Source organism: Coregonus clupeaformis, unplaced genomic scaffold (assembly GCF_020615455.1).
Source record: "Coregonus clupeaformis isolate EN_2021a unplaced genomic scaffold, ASM2061545v1 scaf1563, whole genome shotgun sequence".
NCBI lineage: Eukaryota > Metazoa > Chordata > Actinopteri > Salmoniformes > Salmonidae > Coregonus > Coregonus clupeaformis.
Genome location: NW_025535017.1, coordinates 48,712 through 62,543, shown reverse-complemented (window position 1 = coordinate 62,543; position 13,832 = coordinate 48,712). Strand labels below are relative to the sequence as shown.

At 42.7% G+C, this 13,832-nt stretch overlaps 1 protein-coding gene across 1 annotated transcript in view; it reads right to left on the bottom strand.

Moving 5' to 3' along the window:
- The window catches only part of LOC121585739 (cadherin-related family member 2-like), a 56,791-nt gene extending 44,517 nt beyond the window's left edge, over positions 1–12,274 (bottom strand). The window contains exons 1-5 of the mRNA XM_041902054.2: positions 12,195–12,274; positions 11,736–11,804; positions 11,408–11,559; positions 10,928–10,978; positions 10,703–10,792 (exon numbers count right to left, since the gene is read on the bottom strand). Of these exons, the coding sequence (XP_041757988.2) occupies positions 10,703–10,792; positions 10,928–10,978; positions 11,408–11,559; positions 11,736–11,804; positions 12,195–12,243 (411 nt within the window). The 5' untranslated portion in view covers positions 12,244–12,274. The remainder of the gene's footprint in view (positions 1–10,702; positions 10,793–10,927; positions 10,979–11,407; positions 11,560–11,735; positions 11,805–12,194) is intronic.
- Between the last annotated feature and the right edge of the window lie 1,558 nt (positions 12,275–13,832).

Sequence of the window (13,832 nt, the reverse complement as noted above, 5' to 3'; positions counted from 1 at the left end):
ATATTAAAGATGGATGGGCAGGTAGGAATCTATGGTTCCAGCAGTTAACTCATTCTGTGAGATCGGTTAGGAAACTGGAGGGTCCATGTCTGTTGAGAATTCCAGCACCAGGCACATGGGGTTCAATCTTAGAGACGGTGGCTCAACCTCTATCAACTGCGTGTCAATCTTATGCTTTATCATGGCTGTTGTATCAGCAACAATCATTAACAGATATAATGATGTCGTTGTCGAAGCATTTGTTTAGGCCTAGGTGTAATTGTTCTTGGTTAAATGAATTACCCTATGTGAATTTGTTAGATCGGAAGGAAAATCAGTTAACAGCGATTCCTGAAGCATTGGAGGTGAAACCCGTGAGGGCTAAAAGCTGTTTTTGTTCAAATAAAACATATGATGGAAAGGGGATGTTTAGGGGAATATCAGATTGTGATGATTATATGATGACTTTGGGTAAGCATGAACGTAAGGTTAGTAATGAGAAATATAAAGTAACTTTTTATGTTCCATTTAGTAAGAAGAGCAGGACTTTGATGGTGAAAGATCAGCTTTTGCCTGGCAATGTGACTATTGGGAATTTTTGAGATATTTGGTGGGTTTGTGGTGATAAAGCGTATATATTCTTACCCTATGGATGGACAGGATGTTGTTACATGTCGACATTGAAGCTTCCATATGAGGTTTTTACCATTAAAAGAGGGGAAGCACCGGACACAGATAAATCTGATTCTAGGTCTGGAAATAGGGTGAAAAGGGAAATGGCGAAATGTCATAGTCTGGAAGCCTACCATTGGAGGATAAGTCTAGGAGAGAAGTGGGGACTTGAACTTTTTCCATGGTATGGTGTAACATTTTTGGCAGATCACATTGATAATATTACCTATACTTTGCAGGGTTTTGCAAATGAAACGATACGAGGGTTTAACCTTCTGTCAAATACTCAAAGAAGTCACAGACTGACGCTGTTAAAACATGACATGGCTCTTGACTATATTTTAGCCAAACAAGGTGGCTTGTGTTTGGCTATGAACTTGACGGGGGATGATTGTTATACTTTGATCCCCGATAGTTCCGATAATATCACTAGTGTTATAGATGCATTGAAGAATATAAGGGATGCGTTTGGTAGATCTGAAGGAGCTGGATGGTCAGCGAAGGCTTGGTTGCAAGATCAGTTAGGCCCAGTGGGAGCAGTGATGGTTCAGATTTTAGTAGCAGCTCTTGTAGCGCTGTGTGTGATGTTTTGCTTTTGTACTTTGTTATTGACTTTTGCGAAGGCTATGATATTGAGATGGGTTGGAGTTGTGATGCCTGGAGACAACACTCAGATGCCGTTGTTAACTGTTACTGATCTAGATGGAGATAAACAAGTGGGACTGGATGGAGTATTGATGGATAGATATCCATTTTGAATATCCAATCATTTTTCACGTCTTTACATATTATTGTGATATTTAGTATTTTCTTATGAATCAAAGGGGGAAATGGAATGTGATTAATTTTTATATATCATTTATATATCATTTTATATTATTTTGATATTGATGTTTTAATTTTCATGTGTTGCTTTGAAAAAGATACTGGTTGGTCTTTTCTTTTCTTCCAGAAGCATATGGGGGAATGTGTAGAGGGGATTCAAATACTCAAACATGGACAATATGAATGGACTGGAGGAAGTGGAACAAGGAAGGTGTGGAAATGTTCAGATTCCATCATCGACGTTGCATTAAAAGTCGACACTGCTGAGGAGATGCAGTGTAGTGGACTACATTCCAGTGTCTGCAATGATATATAGACATATTTGCATGTGTAATACATAATTTGTGTCATATTCTTTCTGTATAGATTTTTGAAGAATGATATTTTCTGTTGTTGGGTACATGTGGGGACCTCAGATGTTGTTGTTTTTTTCGTGGATGCTTAGGGATATTGGGTCTAGGAAGGGACAGAGAGAATCCACAGGAGGGTCCGATGGGTCGACCAGCCTGAATGTGGACATTTTTGATTGTATTTTGTTTTCTGAGGCTTTCATGTGTATTCAATTGCATCATAGTTTAAAATGCATTGATAAAGATTTATAAATTGATCTGGAGTACTTAGGTGGTCGCCTGGGGCAGAGGGGCCGTGAGAGAATTTTACTGTCTTGATTGATTGATGGATATTTGGAAAGAAAGCTGCCAGACAGGTTTTTTGCTCTTACACTCCATAACGATTTGTTTACACTTCATAAAAATGTGTTCACACTGCATACATTTTGTTTTATTGTTAAAGTTACACAAGATCTGTCATAATCCTATTATTTTTGTTTTCGAGACTTAATTAGTCTCGAAGGGGTGAAATATGTAGTATCTAAACAGTTTATGATTTTGCTGACGTTTTGCAAATGGTGTGTTAGAGGAATTTGGCTCTGCTTGCGGAAACATCTGGAAAACATTACTATAGGGGCCCCCTAAGACAGAGGAGATTCGGATGTGTAGAGGCCAGGGATTGGTCTATAAAAAAACACCCATATTATGTTACATATTATAAATACCATGGTTGGAACAAAGGATGGGGAGAGAATAACATATTAGAGATTGGGTCAGTTGTTCTCCAGATGTCTGCAGGAGTCTGTAAATTGATACTGTAATCGTTGATGTAATAAAACCATTATAATCAAGGACAGTGTCAGCGGATTTCTTGTCATCACAGCATATCAGCATCGTTGTCTCGACACTACAGGGGCATTGCAGTCAAAAAACGTGATTTTCCTTTTTTTTATTTCGCATACAGTGGGGGAAAAAAGCCACCAATTGTGCAAGAGAGGCCTGTAATTTTCATCATAGGTACACGTCAACTATGACAGACAAATTGAGAGATTGAGCTAGGCCCATCTCCCGGCTATCTACCTCTCTGTCAACCGGACGAGACCACCTAGTGTTGACACGGAGCCCCGCCGATCCTACACGGCTGGTCTGCCGACGAAATCGTCTGATGTGGTTACAACAGGCTTCCCGTTACGACGTCGACCATGAAGATTCCATCTGCTAGCCCCGGCCCGCTAGCACACGCTAGCCATGGCCTCTTGCTCGCTAGTGCTTTAGCAGCCCCCGAACTACCTCCGAACTATCCTATTGCTGTTCACCGGACCTTATAATAACTCAGCTATACAGCTGATGCCTGCTGGACTGTTCCTTTTTACGGTACTGCATCCTGTTTATGTTTAGCCTCAGCCCAAACTGTGTCGTCATTACCAGCTGTTGTCTTAGCTCTCTCAAATTACACCTGTGATTGCTTTATGCCTCTCTCCCATGTCAATAGGGTTTGCTTATTGCTGTTTCGGTTATTTCTAATTGTACTATTTCACTGTAGATCCCCCAGCCCAGCTAAACCTGCCTTAGACAGCTCCTTTGTCCCACCCCCCATACACGTGGAGACCGACTCAATCGGTGCCTCCAGTGATGCTATCTCTTTCATTGATACCCAACGCTTAGGTTTACCTCCACTTTACTCATATCCTTCCATATCCTTGTCTGTACATAATGCCCTGAATCTTTTCTACAACGCCCGGAAATCTGCCCCCTTTATTCTATGTACCCAACGCACTAGAAGACCAGTTCTTAAAGCCTTTAGCCGTATCCTTATTCTAGTCCTCCTCTGTTCCTCTGGTGATGTAGAGACTAACCCAGGCCCTGCAGCCCTCAGTATCACTCCTACTCCCCAGGCGCTATCATTTGTTGACTTCTGTAATCACAAAAGCCTTGGTTTCTTGCATGTTAATATCAGAAGTCTACTTCCTAAGTTTGAGTTATTCACTGCGTTAGCACACTCCGCCAACCCTGATGTTCTAGCAGTGTCTGAATCCTGGCTTAGGAAGGCCACCAAAAATTCTGAAATTTCCATCCCCAACTATAACATTTTCCGTCTAGATAGAACTGCCAAAGGGGGTGGAGTTGCAATCTACTGTAGAGATAGCCTGCAGAGCTCTATCATACTATCCAGGTCTGTGCCCAAACAGTTTGAGCTCCTACTTCTAAAACACCACCTTTCCAGAAATAAGTCTCTCGCTGTTGCCGCTTGCTACAGACCCCCCTCAGCCCCCAGCTGTGCCCTGGACACCATATGTGAATTGATTGCCGCCCATTTATCTTCAGAGTTCGTACTGCTTGGTGACCTAAATTGGGATATGCTTAACACCCCGGCCATCCTACAATCCAAACTAGATGCCCTCAATCTCACACAAATTATCAACGAACCTACAAGGTACAACCCTAAATCCGTTAACATGGGCACCCTCATAGATATCATCCTGACTAACTTACCCTCTAAATACACCTCCGCTGTCTTCAACCAGGATCTCAGCGATCACTGCCTTATTGCCTGCGTCCGTAACGGGTCCGCGGTCAAACGACCACCCCTCATCACTGTCAAACGCTCCGTAAAACACTTTAGCGAGCAGGCCTTCCTAATTGACCTGGCCAAGGTATCCTGGATGGATATAGATCTCATTCCGTCAGTAGAGGATGCCTGGTTGTTCTTTAAAAGTAATTTCCTCTCAATCTTAAATAAACCTGCCCCATTCAGAAAATACAGAACTAAGAACAGATATAGCCCCTGGTTCTCCTCAGACTTGACTGCCCTTGACCAGCACAAAAACATCCTGTGGCGTACTGCATTAGCATCAAATAGCCCCCGCGATATGCAACTTTTCAGGGAAGTTAGGAACCAATATACACAAGCTGTCACGATCGTCATGGAGAGACCAAGGCGCAGCGTTGCGGGTGAACATATTATATTTATTAAATGATCACACGATCAAAACAACAAACGAAAAACGTGACGTCTATGGTTAAACACACACCAACACGAACAAGAAACCACAAACACAACGTGAAAGACAGACAGTTAAATATGGCTCCCAATCAGAGACACCCAGCTGACACTCGTTGCCTCTGATTGGGAGTCACTCAGACCAACATAGAAAATCAAACATAGAATTACACACCCTGGCTCAACATAACATTGTCCCCAAATCAAATCAAATCAAATCAAATTTTATTGGTCACATGCGCCGAATACAACAGGTGCAGACATTGCAGTGAAATGCTTACTTACAGCCCTTAACCAACAGTGCATTTATTTTAAACAAAAAAAGTAAGAATAAAACAACAACAACAAAAAAGTGTTGAGAAAAAAAGAGCAGAAGTAAAATAAAGTGACAGTAGGGAGGCTATATATACAGTAAAATAAAGTGACAGTAGGGAGGCTATATATACAGGGGGTACCGTTGCAGAGTCAATGTGCGGGGCACCGGCTAGTTGAGGTAGTTGAGGTAATATGTACATGTGGGTAGAGTTAAAGTGACTATGCATAAATACTTAACAGAGTAGCAGCAGCGTAAAAAGGATGGGGTGGGGGGCAGTGCAAATAGTCCGGGTAGCCATGATTAGCTGTTCAGGAGTCTTATGGCTTGGGGGTAGAAGCTGTTGAGAAGTCTTTTGGACCTAGACTTGGCACTCCGGTACCGCTTGCCGTGCGGTAGCAGAGAGAACAGTCTATGACTAGGGTGGCTGGAGTCTTTGACAATTTTGAGGGCCTTCCTCTGACACCCAGAGCCAGGGCGTGACAGTACCCCCCCCTAAAGGCGCGGACTCCGACCGCGCCAACTAAATCCCACAGGGGAGGGACCGGGTGGGCACTCCGCCTAGGCGGCGGATCCGGCTCCGGACATGACCCAGGCACGGGTTGTGCTGGACTGACGACGCGCACCCCTGGCTTGGTGCGTGGAGGAGGAACGGGCCTTACCAGGCTGACGACGCACACCGTAGGCTTGGTGCGTGGAGCAGGGACAGGCCGGACTGGGCTGACGAAGCACACCACTGACTTGGTGCGCGGGAGCAGGAACGGGCCGAGCCGGGCTGACGGGCGCACCACTGCCTTGGTGCGGGAGCAGGAATGGACCGGACCGGGCTGACGAAGCGCACCCCTGACTTGGTGCGGGGAGCAGGAATGGGCCGGACCGGTCTGACGTACGCGCACCACTGACTTGGTGCGGGGAGCAGGAATGGGACAGACCGGTCTGACGACGCGCACCACTGACTTGGTGCGGGGAGCAGGAATGGGCCGGACCGGGCTGACGACGCGCACCACTGACTTGGTGCGGGGAGCAGGAATGGGCCGGACCGGGCTGACGACGCGCACCACTGACTTGGTGCGGGGAGCAGGAATGGGCCAGACATGGCTGACGACGCGCACCACTGACTTGGTGCGGGGAGCAGGAATGGGCCGGACCGGGCTGACGACGCGCACCACTGACTTGGTGCGGGGAGCAGGAATGGGCCGGACCGGGCTGACGACGCGCACCACTGACTTGGGGCGGGGAGCAGGAACGGGCCGCGCCGGGCTGACGAAACGCACCACTGACTTGGTGGGAGTGGCAGGAACAGGCCGGACCGTACTGGGAACACACACCACTGGCCCTACTTGAGGATCAGGAACAGGCCGGACCGGACTGGCAACACACGCCAGTACCTCTCGCCGTGCCTCTACAACCTCCTTCCCCCTGGTGACCAGTGACTCCCGTAACCTGGCGGCCTCCTCTGCCAACCCGCTGGACCGCTCTATCGCGGCCTCCTGCTGCCCCGACGTCGTGAGCCCCCCCCTAAAAAATTTCTGGGGGTCTCTCCTCCCCGTGGGCCAGGCCTCCATCGTTCTCGCCCAACTCTCGCTCCTCTGTCTCCAACTCTCGCCATTCAGCTCCTCAATGGGCTTGACCCAGTCGAAGCTCCTCCTCAACTGGTCCCAAGTCCACCCTCTCTGCTCCTCACTAGGCTTGACCCAGTCGAGGCTGCCACGGAGATCTGCCAGCGATGGCTCCTGGACACGCTGCTTGGTCTGGTTTAGGTGGTTTCTTCTGTCACGATCGTCATGGAGAGACCAAGGCGCAGCGTTGCGGGTGAACATATTATATTTATTAAATGATCACACGATCAAAACAACAAACGAAAAACGTGACGTCTATGGTTAAACACACACCAACACGAACAAGAAACCACAAACACAACGTGAAAGACAGACAGTTAAATATGGCTCCCAATCAGAGACACCCAGCTGACACTCGTTGCCTCTGATTGGGAGTCACTCAGACCAACATAGAAAATCAAACATAGAATTACACACCCTGGCTCAACATAACATTGTCCCCAGAGCCAGGGCGTGACACAAGCAGTCAGGAAAGCAAAGGCTAACTTTTTCAAACAGAAATGTGCATCCTGTATCACTAACTCCAAAAAGTTTTGGGACACTGTAAAGTCCATGGAGAATAAGAGCACTTCCTCCCAGCTGCCCACTGCACTGAGGCTAGGAAACACTATCACCACCGATAAATCTACAATAATCGAGAATTTCAACAAGCATTTTGCTACGGCTGGCCATGCTTTCCACCTGGCTACCACTACCCCGGCCACCAACTCTGCACCCTCCGCTGCAACTTGCCCATGCCCCCCGCTTCTCCTTCACACAAATTCAGACAGCTGATGTTCTGAAAGAGCTGCAAAATCTGGACCCCTACAAATCAGCTGGGCTAGACAATCTGGACCCTTTCTTTCTAAAACTAGCTGCCGAAATTGTCGCAACCCCTATTACTAGCCTGTTCAACCTCTCTTTCGTAACGTCTGAGATCCCCAGAGATTGGAAAGCTGCCGCGGTCATCCCCCTCTTCAAAGGGGGTGACACTCTAGATCCAAACTGTTACATATCCATCCTGCCCTGCCTTTCGAAAGTATTTGAAAGCCAAGTTAACAAACAGATCACCGACCATTTCGAATCCCACCGTACCTTCTCCGCTATGCAATCTGGTTTCCGAGCTGGTCATGGGTGTACCTCAGCCACGCTCAAGGTCCTAAACGATATTATAACCGCGATCGATAATAGACAGTACTGTGCAGCCGTCTTCATCGACCTGGCCAAGGCTTTCGACTCGGTCAACCACCGCATTCTTATTGGCAGACTAAATAGCCTTGGTTTCTCAAATGACTGCCTCGCCTGGTTCACCAAGTACTTCTCAGATAGAGTTCAATGTGTCAAATCGGAGGGCCTGTTGTCTGGACCTATGGCAGTCTCTATGGGGGTGCCACAGGGTTCAATTCTTGGGCCGACTCTTTTCTCACTGTATATCAATGATGTCGCTCTTGCTGCTGGTGACTCTCAGATCCACCTCTACACAGACGACACCATTTTGTATACATCTGGCCCTTCATTGGACACTGTGTTAACAAACCTCCAAACGAGCTTCAATGCCATACAACACTCCTTCAGTAGCCTCCAACTGCTCTTAAACACTAGTAAAACTAAATGCATGCTCTTCAATCGAACGCTGCTGGCACCCGCCCACCCGACTAGAATCACTACTCTCGACGGGTCTGACCTAGAGTATGTGGACAACTACAAATACCTAGGTGTCTGGTTAGACTGTAAACTCTCCTTCCAGACTCACATTAAGAATCTCCAATCCAAAGTTAAATCTAGAATCGGCTTCCTATTTCGCAACAAAGCCTCCTTCACTCATGCTGCCAAACATTGCCTCGTAAAACTGACTATCCTACCGATCCTTGACTTCGGCGATGTCATTTACAAAATAGCCTCCAACACTCTACTCAGCAAATTGGATGTAGTCTATCACAGTGCCATCCGTTTTGTCTCCAAAGCCCCATACACTACCCACCACTGTGACCTGTACGCTCTTGTTGGCTGGTCCTCACTACATGTTCGTCGTCAAACCCACTGGCTCCAGGCCATCTATAAATCACTGCTAGGCAAATCCCCGCCTTATCTTAGCTCATTGGTCACCATAGCAGCACCCACCCGTAGTCTGCGCTGTAGCAGGTATATCTCACTGGTCATTCCCAAAGCCAACACCTCCTTTGGCCGCCATTCCGTCCAGTTCTCTGCTGCCAATGACTGGAACGAATTGCAAAAATCTCTGAAGCTGGAGACTCTTATCTCCCTCACTAACTTTAAGCATCAGTTGTCAGAGCACCTTACCGATCACTGCACCTGTACACAGCCCATCTGAAATTAGCCCACCCAACTACCTCATCCCTATATTGTTATTTATTTTGCTCTTTTGCACCCCAGTATCTCTATTTGCACATAATCTCTTGCACATCTAGCATTCCAGTGTTAATACTAATTGTAATTATTTTGCACTATAGCCTATTTATTGCCTTACCTCCATAACTTGCTACATTTGCACACACTGTATATATATTTTCTGTTGTATTTTTTGACTTTATGTTTTTTTTTACCCCATATGTAACTCTGTGTTGTTGTTTTTATCGCACTGCTTTGCTTTATCTTGGCCGGGTCGCAGTTGTAAATGAGAACTTGTTCTCAACTGGCTTACCTGGTTAAATAAAGGTGAAATAAAAAGAAAACAAAAAACAAAAACAAAAAACTACTGGTAGATGGAGGAGAAAAAAAAGAAAAAAAAGCTGACATTGAATACCCTTTGAGCATGATGAAGTTATTAATTACACTTCGGATGTTGCATTAATACACCCAGTTACTCCACAATACTAACCTAAATGACAGAGTGTAAAGAAGGAAGCCTGTACAGAATAAACATATATACATGAATTCCTGTTTGCAATATTGGCACTAAAGTAATACTGCAAAGAATATGGCAAAGAAATTAAATTTGTGCCCTGAATACAAAGCGTTATGTTTGGGGAAAATCCAACAGAAGACATCACTGAGTACCACTCTTCAAATTTCTTCAAGCATGGTGGTGGCTGCATCATGTTATGGGTATGCTTGTCATCGGCAAGGACTAGAGAGTTTTTTAGGATAAAACTAAACGGAATAGAGCTAAGCACAGGCAAAATCCTGGAGGAAAACCTTGTTCAGTCTGCTTTCCAACAGACACTGGGAGACACATTTACCTTTCAACAGGACAATAACCTAAAACACAAGGCCAAATATACACTGGAATTGCTTACCACGGCGACATTGAATGTTCCTGAGTTATAGGTTTGACTTAAATTGGCTTGAAAATCTATGGCAAGACTTGAAAATGTCTGTCTAGCAAATACAACAACTTTCTTGACAGAGCTTGAAGAATATTTAAAAGAACAATGTGCAAATATTGTACAATCCAGGTGTGCAAAGCTCTTAGAGACTTAACCAGAAAGACTCACAGCTGTAATCGCTGCCAAAGGTGATTCTAACATGTATTAACTCAGGTGTGTGAATACTTATGTAAATGAGATATTTCTGTATTTAATTTTCAATACATTTGCAAAAATTTCTAAAAACATGTTTTCACTTTGTCATTATGGTTTATTGTGTGTAGATGGGTGTGAGAATAAAATCTATTGAATCCATTTTGAATTCAGGCTGTAACACAACAAAATACGAAATAAGTCAAGGGATATGAATACTTTCTGAAGGCGCTGTAAATAATATGAAAGTAATATAAATATATTTCAAAAACGTTATTCAAGTAAAAAAGTTTCCATATATTTCCCAAATTACTTGATACCAACATTTCAGATAATTCAGGTAACTTTGGTAAATTACCGGGAATTTTGAAACCCTAGTCAATTGAGATGATTTCACAGGCTCATAAAGTTGCCCACAATTTCTTAGTTACGGCTGGAAATTAATTGAACTTGCCATATAAATGTAATTCTTAATAAAGGAATGTAAAATTAGTAATTGTACTTACTTCTTTGACATTTTCGTTGTAAGGTGCATTTTCAAATATGGGTCGATTATCATTCGCATCTGTTATGATTATCTGAATGTCTTTGTTAACCTAAAAAGGATGACATGATATATTGTGCAAGACATTGTTACAATACATGTATCAATCTGTTTAAAAACAATAAAATATATGAAGAAAAATATAGTAAAACCTTTTTTTAAGTTAGAGGCTTTATTGTGAACTTACTGTATAATCAGCGTCAGAAACCACAACGCCGATAGAGAATACACCCTTGTCCTAAACAAATATAAGCTAATCAATTAGAGATTCAGGTCAGGCAATATAAAGGCTAAAAATACTGAAATGGCTGAAATAATACTTAAACACTGAAATGCTTGAAACAATACTGAAATAATAAAATGGCTGATAATACTAAAATGGCTGAAATAATACTGAAATACTAAAATGGCTGACAATACTAAAATGGCTGAAATAATTCTGAAATACTAAAATGGCTGATAATACTAAAATGGCTGAAATAATACTGAAATACTAAAATGGCTGACAATACTAAAATGGCTGAAATAATACTGAAATACTAAAATGGCTGACAATACTAAAATGGCTGAAATAATACTGAAATACTAAAATGGCTTAAACCAATACTGAAATAATAAAATGGATGAAACAATACGGAAAATACTGAAATGGGAGTCCGGGACCTACATCATCATCTCTCTCCAAGGGGTTCCGGACGGTTACCGTCCCTGTGTTTGGGTCGACTCTAAAGTAGCTTGCTTTCGGCCCGGTAATCATGTACGTAAGTGGATTAGGAACCAGATCAGGATCATACGTTTCTATTTGAAAGGCAAACTCGTCTGAAGGCAGAGGGTGTTGGGTTGACAAAATGTGAGTCAAAAACCCAGTATGTGGCAAAGAGCATGCATGAATTGACATATTATTTTGTTATAGAAACCTTTCATATTTCACTTTAATTCATGCCCAGTTCAATGATAAATGCGTTTCTTTACTAAGGAGTACAATAAACACATACTTGTCGGAGTGTCTTCCTTTACTTGGGCATAATCTGTTGTAATGCTCGGGGTTTGGTTTCGGCTTTGAGCTGGAGAAAAAGCAGAGGTAGTTTAAAATGAGGAGTAATCATATTTAACGTGTAAGTCCAAGCAAAATGGGTCCTACTTTACAATAATATTGATAACATTTTACATTGAGTTTAAACTTCCTCACTGTATCTGTGAAATTGCCCTTAAACATGCAGTATCAATGTATGAATAGAAATCACATTATTAGACGTAAAGTTAATGCGGTTCAATAGCCAGTGCAACAGGATTCCTGGGTTGCGTCGCGAATGTCACCCTATCCCCTATATAGTGTACTACTTTTGACCAGGGCTCGTATTCCCTGTGGGGTCAAAATAAATGCTCTACTTAGGGAATAAGGTGCCATTTGGGACACAGAGAGGATGTGTTTAGAGACCCAGGTAGGTACTCACCTCCAGCGAAGAGGCTCACAAGACACAGCAGCAGCAGACAGCCCTCCATCCTCCGCAGGCCTGCTAACTACAGACTACACACAAAACACCATAGAATGACATATCAGAACACAAAACACCACAGAATGACATATCAGAACACAAAACACCATAGAATGACATATCAGAACACAAAACACCATAGAATGACATATCAGAACACAAAACACCATAGAATGACATATCAGAACACAAATCACCATAGAATGACATATCAGAACACAAATCACCATAGAATGACATATCAGAACACAAATCACCATAGAATGACATATCAGAACACAAATCACCATATAATGACATATCAGAACACAAATCACCATAGAATGACATATCAGAACACAAATCACCATAGAATGACATATCAGAACACAAATCACCATAGAATGACATATCAGAACACAAAACACCATAGAATGACATATCAGAACACAAATCACCATAGAATGACATATCAGAACACAAAACACCATAGAATGACATATCAGAACACAAATCACCATAGAATGACATATCAGAACACAAAACACCATAGAATGACATATCAGAACACAAATCACCATAGAATGACATATCAGAACACAAATCACCATAGAATGACATATCAGAACACAAATCACCATAGAATGACATATCAGAACACAAAACACCCTAGAATGACATATCAGAACACAAAACACCATAGAATGACATATCAGAACACAAAACACCATAGAATGACATATCAGAACACAAAACACCATAGAATGACATATCAGAACACAAATCACCATAGAATGACATATCAGAACACAAATCACCATAGAATGACATATCAGAACACAAATCACCATAGAATGACATATCAGAACACAAATCACCATAGAATGACATATCAGAACACAAATCACCATAGAATGACATATCAGAACACAAATCACCATAGAATGACATATCAGAACACAAATCACCATAGAATGACACATCAGAACACAAATCACCATATAATTATATATTAGAACACAAATCACCATATAATTATATATTAGAACCCAAAACACCATAGAATGACATATTATATATCAAAACACCATAGAATAATACAGTATATTACAACTCAAAACAACATAGAACTACATATTGTAACTCTAAACACCATAGAATGACATATTAGAACTCAAGGGGAGCTGTACTATAATGGCCTGTTAAACAACACATTTTACTGCACTTATCTGGTGTATGTGACAAAACTTTTTCAAGTTGAACAATTATTTTTCTTGTCATTATAAGAACTCAAAACGCCATAGAATTACATTTTAGAACTGAAAACACCTTCTCAGTCAATCAGATAGGTACGGTGCATTCGGAAAGTATTCAGACCCCTTCCCTTTTTCCACATTTTGTTACGTTACATTTTTGCAAATGTATATAAAAAAAAGAAGAAAAAAAAGAAGACATTTCAGACCATTTGCTATGAGACTCGAAATTGAGCTCAGGTGCATCCGGTTTCCATTGGTGAGATGTTTCTACAACTTGATTGGAGTCCACCTGTGGTAAATTCAATTGAATGGACATGATTTGGAAAGGCACACGTCGAAGGAATTGTCCGTAGAGCTCTGA